At 38.4% G+C, this 21,318-nt stretch overlaps 1 protein-coding gene and 1 long non-coding RNA gene across 3 annotated transcripts in view; one reads left to right on the top strand and one right to left on the bottom strand.

Moving 5' to 3' along the window:
- Positions 1-21,318, bottom strand: part of LOC141377891 (uncharacterized) — a 194,799-nt gene that overhangs the window by 59,306 nt on the left and 114,175 nt on the right. The gene's annotated exons all lie outside the window — the stretch shown is intronic.
- nyap2a (neuronal tyrosine-phosphorylated phosphoinositide-3-kinase adaptor 2a) overlaps positions 1-21,318 on the top strand; it is an 82,482-nt gene that overhangs the window by 42,127 nt on the left and 19,037 nt on the right. The window contains exon 4 of the mRNA XM_087284452.1: positions 9,208-10,380. Coding sequence (XP_087140578.1) covers positions 9,208-10,380 — 1,173 coding nt within the window. The remainder of the gene's footprint in view (positions 1-9,207; positions 10,381-21,318) is intronic.

The raw sequence follows: 21,318 nt of genomic DNA on the forward strand, positions 1-21,318 counted from the left end.
AAGTACCCTCTATACTGTGTGCGTCAAGGGGTTATGACCAGCCATCAATATGTGACGATTTTGAGTGAGAATGTGTAGCAGTATGTGCAGAGAAACAAATACAACATTAAATAAAATATTAAGCAATAAATTGGTCAAATATGGTTCTCTAATAAATATTACTTTAATCTTTTCTATTAGCTTTCTGTAGTAGCTTTTCTTTTTTTTCTCTAGTAGTTTGTTTCAGCTAGCATGTGTATGTGCAAGTGTGTTATTTGTTGAGCTACTACATGTCTTTAGTGTGTGTTATGTGTGCACCTACTAGCAAGGGAGCATGTTGCATTATATGAGGAGAAATAAATTCTTCCTCAATTGTTTGTCTATTAGCTTTCTAGTAGTTTGGAGCAACAATCCAGTACCATATTAAAAAAACATGGATGTGGTTCTCTACCTAAATTCTTCCTCAAGCTAAGCTTTCTGGTTGTTTGTGTCAGCTAGCATGTGTATGATAGTTTGTGTTATGTGTTGACCTCCTGGAAAGGGAATATGTTGATATGCAGAGAAACTAAGCAGTACCATGCTAAAAAAAAAACTAAAAAAAAAAACATGGTAAAATGTGGTGCTCTACTTAAATTCTTCCTCAATCTTACTTCTGTGAGCTTTTCTGGCTGTTTGTGTTTGCTAGCATGTGTATGTTAGCGTGTGTTATGTGTATGCCTATTAGTAAGGGAACATGTAGCAGTTCGTGCGGAGAAACAAAGCAGTACTATAAAAAAATATGGTAAAATGTGATTCTCTACTTAAATTCTTGCTCCATCTTAAATCTATTGGCTTTCTGGTTGATTGTGTCAGCTAGCATGTGTATATTAGTGTGTGTAATGTGTATACCCATTATCAAGGGAACATGATACATTATATGCAGAGGAACAAAGCAGTACCATATAAAAAAACTTAGTAAAATGTGGTTCTCTACTTAATTCTTTGTCAAGCTAAGCTTTCTGGTTGTTTGTGCCAGCTAGCATGTGTATATTAGTGTGTGTTATGTGTATACCCACTAGCAAGGGAACGTGGTGCATTATATGCAGAGAAACAAAGCAGTACCATATAAAAAACTTGGTAAAGCGTGGTTCTCCAATTAAATTCTTTGTCAAGCTAAGCTTTCTGGTTGTTTGTGTCAGCTAGCTTGTGTATGTTAGTGTGTGTTATGTGTATGCCTACTAGCAAGGGAACATGCAGCAGTTCATGCAGAGAAACAAACCAGTGCCATATAAAAAACATGGTAAAATGTGGTGGTCTACTTAAATTCTTTTCCAAGCTTTGCTTTCTGGTTGTTTGTGTCGTAGCATGTGTATGTTAGTGTGTGTTATGTGTATAACCACTAGCAAGGGAACATGATGCATTATATGCAGAAGAACAAGGCAGTACCATATAAAAACATGGTAAAATGCAGTGCTCTACTTAAATTCTTCCTCAATCTCAAATCTATTAGCATTCTGGTTGTTTGTGTCAGCTAGCATGTGTATGTTAGTGTATGGTATGTGTTGACCTACTAGCAAGGGAACATGCAGCAGTTCATGCAGAGAAACAAAGCAATACCATGTTAAAAAACATGGTAAAATGTGTCTCTCTACTAAAATTATTTGTCAAGTTTAGCTTTCTGGTTGCTTGTGCCAGCTGGCATGTGTATATTAGTGTGTGTTATGTGCATACCCACTAGCAAGGGGACAATTTGCATTATATGCAGAGAAACAAAGCAGTACCATATTTAAAAAACATGGTAAAATGTGGTTCTCTACTTAAATTGTTCCTCAATCTTATATTTATTAGCGTTCAAGTTGTTTGTGTCAGTAAGCATGTGCATGTTAATGTGTGTTATGTGGTGACCTACTATCAAGGGAACATGTTGCATTATATGAAGAGAAACAAAGCATATTTTACAGGCATTTTTACCATATTTAAAAAACATGGTAAAATGTGACGCTCTACTTAAATTCTTCCTCAATTTTATGTCTGTAAAATGACTGGTTGTGTCAGCTAGCATGTGTACGTTAGTGTGTGTTGCCTACTAGCAAGGGAGCATGTACAGTAGCAGTATATGCAGAGATACCATGCAGTACCACATAAAAAGACATGTGGTGCTCTTAAATTCTTTCTCAATCGTATGTCTGTTAGCTTTCTAGCTGTTTATGTCAGCTAGCATGTGTGTGTTACGTGTTGACCGACCGGCAAGGGAACATGTATGTCCTATATATAGCTAGCGACACACATGGAAAACTTGAATAAGTCATGACGAGTGTTCTTTAAACAGAATCGAATTAAACTTAATGACATGTGGCATGTGGCGTCCCCGTAGGGCGTATATCTGTGCCATATATCTCCTCGGCAGAGACGATTTCACTTCTAATTTAGAGAGAAATCAAAATAAATGCATTATCGCACTCGTACAAACACAGATAAGCATCTATATTAAATCAGCAGCGTAATACTAGATAAGAGATCCAGCGTTCGCTGCATCCTCTGATGATGGGAAACAACATCACAAGGCAATTTCTGCTTTAAAGAGAAAGGGAGGGGAGAGAAAGAGAGATGGATGTGCTGTGAGAGGAAGGTACATCATGCACCTGCTGTCCTCTGGAACACAGTGCCCTATATTTCCCAGTGTCACAGTGATCAAAATCACTTACAACACACAACACACACACATGCATCAACACACATCTACAGGCATATGCACACACTATTGCTTCTGCTTCTGGAGCAGGGGGCATCAACACCAACCATAAAACTTCATTTACTAAACAAAAGCAGTACTATTTTTCCAAACATTTTAGGAATTTGAAACTCTGGGCCCTATCATACACCCAGTGCAATAAGGTGCTGGATGTGTTTGGCGCAATTTGTTGCTATTTTCAGACCAGCACAACTGTAATTTTCACATTTTGCGCTATGTTGTTTAAACAGCAAATCCATTTGTGCTACTTTGTGTCCTACTTTGTCCTAGGAGTCCTATATATATATATACAGTTAAAGTCAGAATTATTAGCCTCCCTTTACATTTATTTATTTATTTATTTTTATTCATTTTTAAATATTTCCCAATTGATGTTTAACAGAGCAAGGACATTTTCACAGTATGTCTGATAATATTTTTTCTAGAGGAGAAAGTCTTATTTGTTTTATTTCAGCTAGAATAAAAGCAGTTTTAATTTTTTTAAAAACATTTTAAGGTTAAAATTATTCACCCCTTTAAGCTATATTTTTTTGTTAGTGTACAGATCAAATCATCTTTACACAATAACTTGCCTAATTACCTCAACCTGCCTAGTTTACCTAATTAACCTAGTTTAAGCCTTTAAATGTCACTTTAAGCTGTATTAAAGTGTCTTTAAAATATCTAGTCAAATATTATTTTCTGTCATCATGGCAAAGATAAAATAAATCAGTTATTAGAAATGAGTTATTAAAACTATTATGATTAATAATGTGTTGAAAAAAAATTTGCTCTCTAAAAAAACACAGGGGGGCTAATAATTCTCACTTCAACTGTATGTATATGTTGTTTTGCTTTAATCTTAACAAATTTTTAATATGTTGTTATTTTGACCACATTTTTAGTTTGGCCCAGTGCTTCATAGGGGTAAGAAATGGCATATAAACAAATCAACATTCATGTATTTATTGGTGCAAGAGATGTGACATGTCAATCACATCAGGTTGACCAATAGCAACCCAAAAACAAAATAACAATCCAACCTATTCAAAACTATGAAATGTTTATGTAATTCTTATATGAAGTCAACTACATTTCTTATTCACGAAGCTGTTATGCATTTTTAATGAATAATTTTTAGGCGGCATGGTGGCTCAGTGGTTAGCACTGTCGCCTGACAGCAGGAAGGTAGCTTGTTCAAGTCCCAGCTGGGCCAGTTGGCATCTCTGTGTGGAGTTTACATCGTCTCCCGTGTTGGTGTGGGTTTCCCCCGGGTGCTCCGGTTTCCCCCACAGTCCAAAGACATGCTCTATAGGTGAACTGAATAAACAAAATAGGCCGTAGTGTATGAGTGTGTGTGAATGAATGTGTATGGGTGTTTTCCAGTACTGGGTTGCGGCTGTAAGGGCATCTGCTGAGTAAAACATATGCCAGAATAGTTGACGGTTCATTCCACTGTAGCGACCTCTCATTAATAAGCCGAAGGAAAATGAATGAAGGAATAAGATTTAAATTTAGCGAGTTCTAGATTTGTGCTCCGCTCTTAATAACAGATTTCTGGTGTGAATTTCGACTTACAATGCAGTAATAGCTAAAGGTATAAATAATATAAGTATGAAACATGCTCTCTTAAGGCATACAAGCTTGTGTGTAAATTTGCTGAGGGAACACAAGGCACCCTGTCCTCTATCTGTCACTCAGCTCAGACACTGTGATCTCTGAGTCTTTCACTGAACGAGAAGTGAAATCATTTTGTCATTCCTGCTGACTTTTTCATCTGCGTGTCACAGGGTTCCACCACAATGCTGAAATAAACCCCAGTCATGTCCTTTACATAACATAAAGCCACTCACACACACTCACACACAGGCATCCAGAGTCTCTAGAGAGTGACGTAATTATAGCTTCAGCCAGCTTTACGCAAGATTAAAAATTAGCATACATCCCATGCTGCCCCATTAACTACTACTTGCGCTTGCTGTTGGCAATAGGCACACTAACAGAAATACACACACACACACACACACACACACACACACACACACACACACACGGCCACTGCTGGAAGAAACGGGTCACTCAAGTTACCCTTTGCTGATGTGGGGAGAACTGACAGAAAGATGGAGTATGAGCGAGTGAGTAAACAAGAGGGGGAGGACGGAGGAGAAACTGAAACAGCCGCTATCCACTGAGATGATTAGTCAGGATGAAATTCATTCATGAAGTTAAAATGACCTAGTTTCTGCCTCACTCACTCACTGTGTGTCTGTGTGTGTGTGTGTGTGTGTGTGTGTGTGTGTGTGTGGCTGTTTGATTATTCCATGCACTCCTCTCGTCAGTCACAAAGCAAAGCCTAGTAGCTCTACAGGCTGACATCAACAGTACTGGCAGTAATGTGCTCAGGCTGTGTTTCAGTTGCCCCTAACTGCCCTCCTCAGTGATCTTAATAAGGAATTCAGCAGTGGAAATAAATGTCCATGACCATATAAAAGCTACACAAAGACTTTTCTTTTGGTTTTAACAAAAATGTATTGATTATATTTAAATTATACTGTATGTAAACTAAACAAATAATCATATTACTATAATCACTTGTTCGTTTTTATGTTTTATCCTGTTGTTATAGATGTGTTTGAATAAAATAGGTTTTTGGTTTTATTCTGTAAACTGATGATATCTTCCAAATATGACACAGTCATGAAGACATTTGTTTGCATAAAATAACAAAAAAGTGCCATGTTTCCAGACGTTTATTTATATATTCTAAAATATAGTATATATATACTCACCGGCCACTTTATTAGGTACACCGTACTAGTACTGGGTTGCACTCACTTTCACCCTCAGAGCTGCCTTAATCCTTTGTGGCATGAGATTCAACAAGGTACTGGAAAAATTCCTGAGATTTTGGTCCATATTGACATGATAGCATTCCGCAGTTGCTGCGGATTTGTCAGCTGCACATCCATGATGCGAATCTCCCGTTCCACCACATCCCAAAGGTGCTCTATTGGATTGAGTTCAGGTGACTGTGGAGGCCATTTGAGTACAGTGAACTTATTGTCATGTTCAAGAAACCAGTCTGAGATGATTCTTGCTTTATGACATGGTGTGTTACCCTGTTGGAAGTAGCCATCAGAAGATGGGTACACTGTGGTTATAAAGGTATGGACATGGTCAGCAACAATACTGAGGTAGGCTGTGGCGTTGACACGATGCACAATTGGTACTAATGGGCCCAAAGTGTGCCAAGAAAATATCCCCCACACCATTACACAACCACCACCAGCTTGAACTATTAATACAAGGCAGGATTGATCCATGCTTCCATGTTGTTGACGCCAAATTCAGACCCGACCATCTGAATGTCGCTGTAGAAATCGAGACTCATCACAGCAGGCAACGTTTTTCCAATCTTCTATTGTCATATTTAGGTAAACCTGTGCGAACTGTAGCCTCAGTTTCCGGTTCTTAGCTGACAGGAGTGGTGCTCTCTGGATATTTTCTCTTTTTGGACCATTCTCTATAAACCCTAGACATGGTTGTGCGTGAAAGTCCCAATAGATCAACAGTTTCTGAAATACTCAGACCAGTCCGTCTGGCACCAACAACCATGCCATGCTAAAAGTCACTTATATCACCTTTCTTCATCATTCTGATGCTCGATTTTAACTGCAGCAGATCGTCTTTCCATGTCTACATAATTAGAAATTTGTGTTAACGAGCAGTTAGACAGGTGTTCCTAATAATGTGGCCGGCGAGTGTGTGTATATAAATTACTAATAAAATATCTTTTTAAATCTCTTATAAATCGCATTTATTTTGATTCCTTTATTTACAATACAACTACTATAATACAACTACTACTAACTATAACAATACAAATTTGTATGACATTATTAATAACTGATGTTTTCTGCACCTTTAATTACACATTTATAATATTTGTTTATTTTAAATGTATATATTATATTGTGTATTTATATGTACTACTAATATAAATGTTATTGTTATTTTTATTATTAACAGTAGCAGTAGCAGTGTTAAAATACATTTATCAGTATTTACAAGATGTCATAAAAAGTGAATTCATATACAGATACCCCCTACTCAGTGTACAGGAGGTAGTGAACACTTCATATAAGCCATTTGAATCTTAATACAGCGGCACACATATTGACCATCACCTGCTTCCTTCAGTCCTCAGCACTGGTAGCTCAACTGTATATAATTAATCCTGTCTCAAGCAGAGTGTTAAACTCCATTCTCACTAAAAGTCCTGGGAGAAGTCTATTAACTCACTTCATAACCGCACACATTCAGGATTAGTGACTGTGCCAGCCTAGTGGTGAGATGTGATGCGAGCAAAATGAATAAAATGTGATGCATAAAAGACGATCATATGAACAATAGAGCAGTAATGGCCCTGTGCAGCCCAAAATATTACTTCGTGGCTCAGCACTGACATTATCATTTACACAAGCTGACTTGGCTAACCACTAGTGCTAGAACTTTGTTTAAACACGCCATGACTACAATGACCTTCTTACTAACCTCACAATATGTTCCTTGCAATTTCACAGTGTCACCTAGTGGTCAGAAAATCTCTTGGAAATGGCTAATTTTGATCATAACTTCACAGTTTGGTCAAAAACCACAAGACTGGTCAGTGAAGATTCAGAGCAGCAGTTGAATGACACCCAATTTTCCTGTACATGAACTGTTTCGGATTTTGCCATAAATGTAATATTGTACAATTGCAATAGTGTACTATTGTGAAAATTAATCGTTCTTTAGAATCTTCTATTGAAAGTTCAAGAAAATTATCAAAACATTGCCATCTGGTCGGTGCCAGTAGCCTAGTGGTTAGCGCTTCGCAACACATAGCACCAAGGTGCTCACAGCAACCCGAGTTCCATTCCTGCCGCGAGGTCCTTTACCGATCCTTCCCCTACCTCTGCTCCCCACACTTTCATTTCTGTAAAATCTCCATTAGCCCCTTTCACACATACAGACCTTTCCGGAAAATTACCGGCAATTTTCCGGAAAGGTTGTATGTGTGAACAGGTCCTTTTTGAAAATACCGGTAAATTCGTTCTGGCTATTTTCCGGAAAAGAAGTTGTAACATTACCGGTAATTTGCCGGAATGCTGCGCTGTGTGAATGCAGAAGGAAGATTGGCGGAAAGAGCGCGTCCACGTCTAGAACGTGCTGACGTGAAACACCTGCTTTAGCCAATCAGAACTGTCAGACGCATTCACGTGCGCGCGGTTTATGAGAATAAAAGCCTTTGAATATTTTTCCACACACCTTTAGCTGCTAGATGTTAGTCAGATAACGTTTCTATGTTCCTTCTTAATGCTAACTGTGTAAATAATCATCGATAAAATGTTTAAGATAAGCCGTTGTTTGTTTACCTTCAAGCTTTGCGTGTGCCCGTGAGCGCCCATAGCGCCAGCACACACACATATCATGAACATCTCGACATGCGAAAGTGATCCTCTATATGTTTTCATTTGAGTTGTACTCAATACTGATCCATCCGAAGAGTTTGTAATGTAGTCAAATGTTTATAAACACAAGCGCAGCCGTTTACAGCTCATTTCTGGTTAATGATGTCAGAATTTACCGGCATTTTGCGATGGATGTGTGAATACTCTTTTCCGGAAAAATTCCGTAACGTCTTAGCCTGTGTGAACAGCGCTTTTTTTAATATACCGGTAAAGTCGTTCCGGAAATTTTCCGGATATTTACCGGTATCACTGTGTGAAAGGGGCTATTGTCCTATCCCAATAAAAGGTGATATATATATATATATATATATATATATATATATATATATATATATATATATATATATATATATATATATATATATATATATATACAGTGCTATCTGAAGCAAAACAGAATCATTTGTTTTGTTTTTGATTTTGCCATAAATGTTAATGTTAATATATGATGATGTAGGCAGGTATTGCCCCCATTTCTTAGGGGTACATTTGAAGCCCTTCCCCTTCACACTTTGTTTCGAGGGCCTAGGGAAATTGGTAGGGGTACAAAAATAGAACTGGAATTGGGCCTTAATTTATTCAAAGTTCTAAACTTAGTGTAATGTGTCTTTAGCCTGGTTTCAAATATAGATTTACGCAGATTTAACTTTGGCTGAACTTTTCCTGCTTCTTTGGAATCTTGAACTGATGTGCAAAAAATATAGAAACAGCGCCACCTGTGTGGAAAAAGTATAATTTGTTTTTGATTAGATTTAGTATCGTCTCATTTCTTTTCTCATTTCATTTCTACTTTATAGAAATACTAAATCGTTAGTCCAGATTTCACCAAATTTGATTCCGATCATCTTTAAACCATGCATTAGTCTGGTTTTAATTACAGATTTACGCAGATTTAATGTTTGCTGAACTTTTTTCCTTCATTCTTTGCTCAACAGACAGTTGTGTTGGTCTCCTAAAATGCTGTGGCTACATTTAACTAAAACATTTTCTTTCTCTCACCCACAGCATCCAAATCCCGCCCCTGCAGTGAGGAGTACCGACGCATGCCTCCACCCAAACCCAAGCGCAACCCCAACACCCAGCTCAGCACATCTTTTGATGAGTCTTACATTCAACACCACAGCAGCAAAGGTAAATCTGCCTCTCTGCCGCGAGTGAGCAAAAAGAAGTCGGCATCTCAGAATCAAAGCCCCGCCCCTGACACTGACGATGAGGTGGAGCCTGTTTATATAGAGATGGTGGGGAACATCCTACGAGACTTCAGTCGGATTGCTGGAGCAAATGGAGACGAAGAGGACGACCAAGGGGAAAGTGTGTATGAGGAGATGAAATACCCTGCCTATGATGACCTACCTTCATCTTTAGACCATGGACAGTCACGATGGGAGCAGTGTCCCACACCTGGGGTGCCAGAAGTAGAACTTACTCGACCTACCACGCCACGTGGTTCACTCTGTGATATTCCAGCCCCGTTCCCAAATCTGCTTTCCCATCGTCCACCTCTACTTGTATTCCCACCTGCGCCAGCCCAATGTTCCCCTAATTCTGACGAATCTCCTCTTACTCCATTGGATGTCACCAAACTGCCCATGTTTGATAACGTGGGAATTGTGAAACCCGGTGCATCCCCAACTGGCACTGAACCACAGCCAGAAGCCCAGCAGCAGGTGTCTGGTAAACACCACCACCACCACCACCATCATCACCATAAGAAGTCAGCCGAGACTAAGGAACAACAAACGATTACAGCATCGGGACGGTCGTCTGCTCCACCTCTAACATCTGCGCTGTATAAAAGCGGTGGGTCTTCCGCAGCGCACGGTTATCCGCGGAGCCACTCTGCTTGTCCGTCACCTGTCAGTATGGGTCGTGCTTTAACGCCACTCACCCTGAAGCGTCCCCCGCCGTACGACGCTCTCATGACCGGGACGATTCCTCGCAGCGCATCTGGAGTTCCTCACGGATCCCGTGAAAGCGGGCGGCTGTCAAATTCTTCAAGTGTGCACGGGGGCTCCATGCAAAATGTCTCCACTGCTTCGGGTTCAAGCTCAGGGTCAGGAGGTCGAGGATGTCGTACGCCAACCAGTCCTTTGGATGAGCTCAGCAACTTGTTCTCTTCGGGACGTAGCATGTTGAAGAAAGGCTCTGGAAGCCGCAAGAGCAAAGAATCAGCAGATGGTGAGTGAAAATTTTAAAATCCTTCTTTTTTGTTTTGTTTTTTTCAAATTGAGTGACAATAATAAATATTGCCCACCCCTAACTACCAATAAAAATAGTGCTAAACGCTTTAATTAGTAACATCCCCACATATCTAAGCCAGTGTCTACAGGAGCAGTCAGGGTTAATGTTGGGCTATCTGGGGGCGATTGGTAGCGTCTCAGTTACAACTTCAAAGCAAGGGATGTTGTCTCATACAGCAAAGCCTGATTGGGTTTAAAGAGCGTGTGTAATTGTCTTGAGAGCTGCAGCTATGGACTCTTTCACACTGTTATTTTTTCCCCTGTGTGGAGGAGAGACGGCTTTTATGTCCTATTTCCACGGTCCACTTCCATCACCCCAGGTGTGTCTGTGTGCAAATTTGTGTGTGTGTTTGAGCTCGCAGATTAAAAATTGAGCGATCAACCTACGCACGGACTGTTCAACATGCTTATAGTGTGCAGAACAGAGAGCGAGAAAATGACCCAGATTCTCCCTCCCCAAACAGAGTCTTTCAGATCAAACTCACTGTTGAATGTGAAGGTTGCCGGATTGTTGAGCTTTTCAAATCACGATTACAGCCGTAATGAATGCATTCTGATAAACACTTCAGATTAAAGATTCAAGGCTATCATTTTTGAACCCTCAACACTTCTGAAAATTATTTTCCATTGAGCGCTGGAGTAGATTTTACAGAACTATTTCAGTCTTTCTACTTTAAAATGTCATGTTTAATTCAACGTTAGTTCTTTGTAATTAATTGTGAGACTTTCAAGCAGTTTTTGTTTGAAAACCAGATTGATTTTGAGGTAGACTAATTTGTACACACATATATTTAATTTATATTGCTATAATTCATTTAAATATTTAAATTAAATATAGATTTAGAACAGTGTTTCTCAACCATGTTCCTGAAGGACCACCAGCACTGCATATTTTGATGTCTCATTTGTCTGTCACACGCATTACAGATCTTTTAGTCACTGTTAATGAGCTGATGATCTGAATCAGGTGTGTTTGGGTAAGGAGAAATGGGCTGTTTCTCAATATGCATTCTTCAGCGATCTTGTTCAGCGATCAAGTGAATTACATGTTAAGTCAATGCAAAGGCAGGAATAGACATCCTGCGGCACGAATGACGCAATTCGCGTGAATGAAGCGGCACAAGTTAAACGTGACTTGATTCTCTTTCAAATAGACTTGACAAAAAGTGATGAACAAGCACCCGCAGTCCTGCTGCTTTCAAGAGTTCCAGATTTGTCGTTTTGTAAGCAGCACCGGTTGCTTTTGCTTTAACCATTCTTTGAACAGATTATTTAAGGATCTAACGTTAACTTATACTACTATTATAAAACTATGAAACCCCAACCCATTTGCTCATGATTATTTAGCAAGCTCATACACGACACACTAAAAGTGAAATGAATGTAAAGGCATGTAGAGATGCTGTAATTTTTACACAATTTTCCAATTAAAACACAAAAAGTCACATGAACATCAAGAAGAACGCAGCATCTCATTTCTCACAAGATGCATTCTCTGTTCTCGCGGTCTCCCGAGTTCGTTCGTCTGGGGTGACCTAGAAAGAACGGTCTCCATGAGAACACAAGTCCGTTCTTGGAATTGACAAACACCCATGGAAAATGTGCAGAGCTGGTGGTCCTCCAGGACATTATTAAGATATACTGATTTATAATATAGAATTAAATATACACACACATATTTTGTTTACATTTTTGAAAATCAATAAATCCTCAACTAACTTCATTACACTAAAAATACATTTGCTGCTTATTCAAACTATTTATTTAAATTAAGCTGAAAATAACATTCAATAATTTTAAAATAACATTCAATTCTTGAGGTTTTTTGAGACAGCTTAATTGTTTTATGTTCAATCCACTTAAATTTGTAAAAACTAATAAGCTAACCCAATTCATGTTCACCTCAACAGAAATCAATTGTGTGGAACTCAACTTAAAATAGTCCACAAAAGTAATAATTTGGTACTGTAAGCAATGTGATGCCTTTTCTGTCTTTTTTCTTTTGTCTAAACCGTGGTCTACTGTCTACTTATTGTATCTCCTATCTTTAAAAACAAACTGCACATTTCTTAGATGCATATTTTAGATGGAGTAAAAGAGAATAGTGCAGATCAAGAGTTGATGAAAAAGATGCTCTTGAGAACAACAAAAGATTCATTTGACAACTCCGACAATAGCAATTGAAATCAACAAAGAAAACAACAGTTATTGTTTGAATTCCCTGATTAAATGCGGAGGAATTTGTAAGATTAGTCTTTGTTTCTTATCAAACATAACAAGACACAAAGCAATACCATGCTGTACAATATCTAGCAACATCTTGTTCATGTCATATTCATTGAATAGAATTGAGCCACACTGAATTAAATTCACGTGTGTCTACTGAAACAGCAAACCCTAAAATATGAATCCTATGGTCTAAGAATACATATTAATTTAATCAAATGAAATTACATACAGTGATCCGAGTCCACCCTTCACAGATCGCTCTTTTAAATGAAAACTTTCTATAAGATGCTTTACAATAATTTATTTGTGCATACATTAGATTAACCTGGAACTAATCTAACAAAACTAATCTGGAAAGATCACAGTCCAGACAAAAGTACACCTAAATTAAAATATTTGGGGGAAAATATTTTTTAAAAATTTAATTAACAGGAAAAATCACGAGAAACAAAAAATCATGTGACATGTATATGTGGTGATATCAATATCGATATGTCATGACTGATTGGCTCACATGAGTTAGACGTTTATACCAGACTGGCTTAGTGATGTCATATAGAAGCTATGCATAGATAAACACTAGATATCGCCTTCAGACCTTAAGTATACATCGATAGCGGTGACACATTTGTACAGTGCTCCCAGGACAAATGTCATTCAGCCGCATTTAGGGTGCTTTCACAACAAGACTTTTGTTTTGGAACCTGGCGCATTTCCCCAGTTAGCACTGTTCGTTTGGCATATGTGAATCCAGCAATCGCACTCGAATCCGTGCCAATACAATCGGTCCAAGATCACCTGAATGAGGTGGTCTCGGCTTGATTGAAACGAACTCTGGAGCAGATTGATTCTAGTGAGAAAGCAATGCGATCCAAGCCAGGCTATTGACCTTATTCTAAAATGCGGAAGTGCGCCTGTTTTCGCGATTGTCTTAGAACTTCCGATTCAGTCGCCTATGAGAGAAATGACTAGGAATAATAAACGGTCAAACTACTTGCTCTACAAACAAATGTTTGCATGACTATACAGACCAAGTAGAATAATATAATAAGAAAATATCAAATTGCAATATCAAGCAGCGTAATGAACAGTTTTTAACGTCAAAAAATGAATGGAAGTGAATGAGACCGGAAGTCTCAAGCCAAAAAGATTCAGATGGCAGCGCCCACTCGTCAACGGAGAATAAGGTGAATATCACAGTTTATTATGGATATGTAATAGGCATATATGGCTATACGAAGAGAGAATTATGAGTAGGGCGGGAGGTCATTCCTACCGATAAATGTGCGTTTCATGTCAAATGCGAAAGTGGGAGCATGCTGAACTATTAACGAGAGCTGTTAATAGTTAGGAAAATTGACCGAACTACAGTCTTGGTTTATCTGCTATTTCTCTCTATAATGTAAAGCTTATAATGCGTAAGCCAACTGCTTTGTGTGAGAAAGTCTTACCTCTGATTTATATTTGGTGACGACGTCTCTGGTGGCACCATACAAAATACAGTACAGCTTTTCGCTTCTAATGTCTTATTGCACATCATCATTAAAATAAGGACGCATGACAGCTGAGCGGGACTCAGACCAATGTGAGGAGAGTTTACTCACACGTGACTTGTTTTTGGTCCGTTTAGAAAATTTGTCGTGTGAAGGCGAACCGCACCAAGAACAAAGAGCAACATTGTAACAATTTTAATCCCTGTTTCAGAAACAAGAGCATCAATCCACAGGTGTGAAAGCACCCTTGGTCAAGACTCAAGCTAATGTGAAGAAGCTGGACTTTTGCGAAAACAAAGTATAAAAGCAGAACATTTCATTGTTAAGATTCCGTTTTTTACGTTTTTGTATGTTATTAACTTTTGTGCTCAACAAGTAACGTTATTGATGATAAAACAGTCTCTTACTGCACTGACCATAAGGAAAAGTAAGCACCAACTCACACTAAATACTAGGCTTTTGCTAGTTTTGTTGAATAAAATAAGCAAACAATGTAAATGAAATAAGACAACAAGATGCTACAGTGCTAGAAACTTGTATTACTGTCTACTAAGTGAACGAGTCGTTCACAACGGAGATTCATTCACAAATGAATCACTCCCTCTGTTCGAATGAGAAGTGAAATCGGGCGAAGGTGTGTTTCAGGACACAAATTAAATCAAATTTAACAGGTAGGGAGGATAATACATTTCCATGCACACAAACACATGCTCTTTATCAGCATTGTCCGTGTGGTCTCTTATCCATTGATATAGAAACGTGATGTAAAATGATCATTTTTGCAATTTGAAAAATTTTTTGCAAACTGACCACTGGGAAGACTCCTAATCATAGATATGTGTGTATATACTGTATCTTGGGAGTCATTCACTGCACCTTGGTTCCACATTCATTTCAAAGGAGCACTACACTGTACTAAAATAACAGCTCTATTGACGCATTCTTGCCAATAAACAACTAAAGTGTAAGTGACTTATTATGTAAATATCTATGGAAGATATGGACAGAATCCATGATGATGTCATAAAATTAATTCAAAGATGTAATAAATAAAGGACCACTGAAACTACCAGAATTCAATTATGTCATTATGGAAACCATAATTTCACATTTTGTAGTTTGTAATATATATATATATATATATATATATATATATATATATATATATATATATATATATATATATATATATATATATATATATATATATATATATATACAGTATATATATATATATATATATATTTTTTTTTTTTTTTTTGCAATAACTGCATTATCTTTCTATTTCTAAAGATGTTAGCTGTTATTTTAATGAATAAAATGGTTTAATTAAACAGTTTTGTTTAAAAAGCACCAACATATATTGTCTGTATTCATTGAAAATGGATGCAAATCTAATTTTCGAAATGAGGTCTACACATTTATGCTGAGCACTGTAAAACTATTCAAGAGTTCACACTTAGCTGATGATTCATAAAAAGCTTGTTTGGCATGCTGTCCCGGGAGAGAGCCCCGAGCTCAAGGGATCCTCGAGCCCGGGGCTTCATCCCGGTGGCAGAGCGAGAGGGGAGCCTGAGCTCGGTGGATCTCAGAACTCCCCGGCTGCGTTAGCTAAGGGAATGAAAGGGGTTAGACAAATGCTTGATTGTTATTAGGGGTGTCAAAATTTATCGTTTCTTCGATGCACCGCGATGCAGACGCGAACAATTCGGTATCGGTTCAGTAATAATCATAACCGGTTATTACTGACGTCATTTACCTCATATGCGCTCTGTCGCGAGGGAGACGATCGCGAGTATTTACAACGCTCTAACTACTTAATACTCATGAACTGTGCACAATTTTACTGTGTGAGTTTGAGAATGAAAGTAGCCTACTCCATTTCTCTCTCTCTCTCTCACACACACACACAGTGGCCCATTTGACCTACTGGCGTGGCTTTTCTTCTCCTCTCGGCTGTTTTACAGCGTTACTTTTGGATACAGAAACGAGCGCGTGTCTGCAGAGTTTTCTCCACCGTGTCTATCATAGATCAGCTGTGAGATCGCCGCTGCCGCCTGCCGCATATCATTCATCTGAAAAGCGCAGCGCGCAAGAGCCAATCGCAACCCAATCAATCCCAATCAAAGGGGTGTAAGAGAACTAGACAAGGATCAGAAATTGAGCTGAATATTTATATTTGTTTATATTATTTGCTTAATGCTCATTTTTTTTTCAAAGTTACAGTTTATATATCTGACTGTTCGTATTAAATGACACAATTGTATTACAAATAATAACCTATATAAATATAAATATATTCATACATTTTAATACAAGAGCTGCTGCTTTGAAAAAAATATAAAAGCATCGTCAATGCACCGTGATGCATCGAAATATCGAATTGAACCGAATCGATGGCATGATAATCGTAACCGAACCGAACCGTGAGACTAGTGTAGGTTCACAGCTCTAATTGTTATGCTTGTAGAATGTCTTTGGATGGTTGGAGGAAACCGGAGAACCTGGGGAAAACCCACACGGACAAGAGGAGAACATACAAACTCCTCACAGAAACGCCTACCGGCCTGGTGGGACCAGGGCCGGCAGTGTTCTTGCTGTGGGGCTCACAGTGCTAACCACCAGGGGAGGAAGTGGGGGGGTTTCTTCCAAACGTAGATAAGATGGACTGAAAACTGTGGTTGTTTATAGTAGCTTAGGGCTCATATGATTGGAAGATAGTGATTAGCAAATACGAGACCGGCCGTGATAAATCATAAGCACGTGATCCTCTCGAAATTAGTTTTTGAATAAACTTCACAAAGTTTCAAGTGCTGCTTCACACATGCAGCGTTTAAAAACACTGCATTTGCTTGAAACGCATGCGCACCGAACTGAAAATCTAATACATGCACCATTACACATGTGCTCAATATGATAAGCCATACACACACCTCACAGCTACACAAAACCACACACACATACAGAGACTGAAGCAGGTCAGTCTGTCCATCACAGTCAATTTTCCGCTACTCAGTCCAGCAGAGACACCCAAACAGCTCCTGTCAGCATGTCTTCCACGGATCTATGACTCGGGCCTCGTGCCTGACAGAGTGTGGAGGTGTGTGAGATTAGCAGGCTGCCGGCATTAGTATGTGGATGTGTGTTTGCCTGACACTGCCAGAGATAGTGAAGAATCTGTCACGCTGATCCAAAACACACCAGTATCTCCAGTAACGTCTGATATACAGATGTGTGTCAGATTATGATCACAGATTCAGTGTTAGAAAGTAAGCGAGTTCAAAACTTTAGCGTCAAACTCATAACTCGCTAGGGCGGAAATGATTACTCAACTAGAAGTTGAATAATTTAATATATAGTGATAATGAACATGCAGAATATTGATATCGTCAGGGCCAGACTTAACCAAAAAGCAAGGTAAGCATCCGCTTAGAGCTCCGGTAATTTAGGGGGCCCCGACCAATGCCTAGGATTGCCTAAATTTATCATAGATTATTTATAAATTTCTTATCATATGTTGTAAAATCAGTATATAACCATTAAAATTTAATGTTACTACTTCTTTCCAAAACCGGGGGCCCTCATGAATAGTGGAACATTCCATACATACTGCACACACAAATATTAAAATCTAATCTAAATATGGCTTATTAACTGTACATATAGTTAGTTTGCGAACTTGTTTTTTTTGTTTGTGAATGTATTGTAAACAGTAAATTGTAAACAGACCTTAAACGTGCCAATTTTGCAATGGTATACAGTTCACCGGAAACGCTTAACCCAGGTTACTGTTGAATTAAAAGTCCTTTAGCATGCTTCCGCATATACCCTATCATGGGGATCTAGGCCAGGTGTGTGAGTGGTGCACGACTGGATCTTGTAGTCCATTTAATGGCGGATTTGTAGTTATTTGCCGTACTGTGTGTTTACCAGAAATCTGCACAAGCTGGATCGCTGGTGAATGGGACAGTTGTCAAGAAATCATCAAAATTATTATGTTTAAAAATGAAAATTTCTTTTTTTTTAAAAGGGGGACTAATCCTTTTGCCTTCAACTGCTTATATCACTTATTATCACCAATACCAATATTGTCTCACTTTTAAAAAATCCCTGTTTCTATGCCAACCTTCAGCAAAAAGTTCAACAGTTTTTTGAAATGACAGAACTTCAGGAATCACAAATCAACCATAATATAAAAGCAGTAGTGTATAACAATGCCCAATACCTATATCAAGGGTGTCATACACCGGATGCGACACTCAGTGCCGCGACACGGCGCACACATGACAGTTGAAAGTATCGCACACCAGATGCGCACATTTGCATGCTATTTAAAATGAAACTAAAGGGCGCCACACACCAGATGTGCCACTCAGTGCCACGGCATGTTGTGCACATGACAGTTTAAAGTATTGCACACCAGACGCGCACATTCGCATGTTATTTAAAATGAAACTATTCAGATGGCGCTCTGTGGCGCGGCAGAAATATGAACAGTATCCTAAGTCGTGGCTGAGCGCTGCGGACAGCTGCCGACTTGCGGTGCCGATGTGTGTACCCTGAAAGAAACCTATGTTTAGAATTCTAAAATGCATGGCGCTGCGTGGTGCTACGCGGCGCTTCTGGTGTGTGACCCCCTTCAGTGAATCAGTGAGTCAAGTCTTCCTCAACCACCATGTTGGTCTGTAAATTGTATTTTCAGAAACACCCATTTAAAGATAAAACAATCATAGACTGAGCTCTTCCTGTTCAGGCCAGTTATCCAGGTCTAAATCCTGTTAGGGAATTCAACTCAGCATGACACCATTCGGCGCCAGAAAGCCACAGAGAGACTGAACATGTGCCAGTGTTAAGTGGCACGCAACGGTGTTCAGGCATTGAACTGTCTCGAGGATCAGTCTAATTTCAATGTGTTTTTATTATGGCCCATAAATAGCTCTAAATAGCCTTAAAATACTGTGTTTTAATGTAATGCAGCTGTATTTAAACACAACAGTGCTTTCCCTGCAGCACAAAATAGCTTAATAGTTTTAAAATGATGCGTCTGAGTAACTTCACATACTTTAAGGTTACATTAGCATATACTAATAATGAACCCACGCATTTACTATATTTCCTCATCGTTATGACTTGGAGCTTGGCATACATTTGCATAATTTTGAAGCACAGAGATGCTTAATTTGCGCCCTGCTGTGACATTGGAGTAACGTGAAACATAATGGCAGATCAGGTTCACTGTCGGCCTGAAAAATAGACAATATGATTCTGACTGAGATTTTCCAAGAATGTGCCATTAAACGGGGACAAACTGGCTCCTGATGCAACAAAATACTGGCTTATATGGAATTACAGCTTCCATTATGACATAATTGAATTCTGTTTATTTCATTTATGACATCATTTTTTGTATTCCATTTATTACATCGTTGGTTCTGTCAGCTCCATAGCTTCTATATGACATCACTAGGCCAGTTTGGTGTAAATATCCAAGTAGCCCAGAGACCTTCAAGTGTGGGGGATTACACCGCAAGCAGGTTGGGTGACCTTTAAGTGGGAGGGACTTACAACACAAGTAGGCTGGGTTTATGCAGGGTAGGTGCAGCAGATATTAATAAAACACATCAGGTTACTATGAGGTTGGGTTTAGGGTTGGGGTAGGTGTAGACGTTAATAAAACACAACAGGCTACTGTAAGGTTGGGTTTAGGGTTGGAGTAGGTGTAGACATTCATAAAGCACAATATTGGACTCTCTGTCATGTACAAGACATAAAATAAATAAAAACTCACAGCCCACTGACTCGTGTAAGCCAATCAGTCATGACATATAGACATATTGGCATATTGGCAATCTTCCTCAAATATATTTGAAAAAAACCTGTAAAATATATATATATATATATATATATATATATATATATATATATATATATATATATATATATATTAAATTATGTTACTTTATATCATAAATGTACTGAATGTTTGTTACAGCTACAGAATATAAGAATATTTGAAATAAAAATGCATTATTCTAAACTTATTATAACATTATATTATTAAACTTTATCAATGTGTTCAATCTTTTTTCAATCTCAGTGGTCAGCACAGCCGCCTCACAGCAAGAAGGTTGCTGGTTCGAGCCCCAGCTGGGTCAGTTGGCATTTCTGTGTGGAGATTGCAGGTTCTTTCCGTGTTTGCATGGGTTCCTCCGGGTGCTCTAGTTTCCCCCACAGTATAAAGACATACGGTTTAGGTAAATTGAATGAACTACATTCATTCATTTTCTTGCCAGAGCACCCGGTGGAAACCCACGCGAAGGCAGGGAGAACATGCAAACTCCACACAGAAACACCAACTAAGCCGAGGTTCGAACCAGCGACCTTCTTGCTGTGAGGCGACAGCACTACCTACTGCGCCACTGCCTCGCCCCTGAATGAACTACATTTAAAGGAAAATTAATAAATGAAAACTTATAATTGCAAACAATCTTAGTTAACAAAAATATCTTGAAACACATTAACTACAATAAAAATGTAAGAACCTTCAGCTAGTTGTAATATTCACATTGTATCCATGTGAGGTACACTAATAACTAAATGGCATACATGTCATAGACATCCATGAGTAAATGTTGGCCTTTTCACATTCTCTAGATTTTCCTTAATATTCACAATATCCACATCTGGGAAAAACATCACACTCTTACAGCAACATAAACTATTTGCTTAAAGGATGCAAGTTGACACGTTGTATGCTAGTCATATTTAACCACCTGTTTATTTACAGTCCAGTTAAAAATATACTGTTCTTCTCAGTGGGGATACTTGTGTTTTGAGTGTCATTTGCAAATCCAGTCATGTTGGTATATGACTGAAGTAGCACATATCTTTATAAATCTAGACATGTTTTGCAATGTTAAGATTTATGATTATTCAGTTCATTTAAATAACAATAAAAAATTGGAATTTGTAAAGGTTTACACACCTACTCACAACTGCTATTTAACTGTTACTTTAAATCTCCATCAGTGTGACTTTGTCTTATTTTAAATCTGACACATGACACAATGACCTTTTAAGTTTTACTTTTGACTTAAACTTAAGCTTCTACTCCACTGTCTGATTAAAACAATTGCCTTAAAAAGGATGGATGA

Source organism: Danio rerio, chromosome 15 (assembly GCF_052040795.2).
Source record: "Danio rerio strain M-AB ecotype USA chromosome 15, GRCz13ab, whole genome shotgun sequence".
NCBI lineage: Eukaryota > Metazoa > Chordata > Actinopteri > Cypriniformes > Danionidae > Danio > Danio rerio.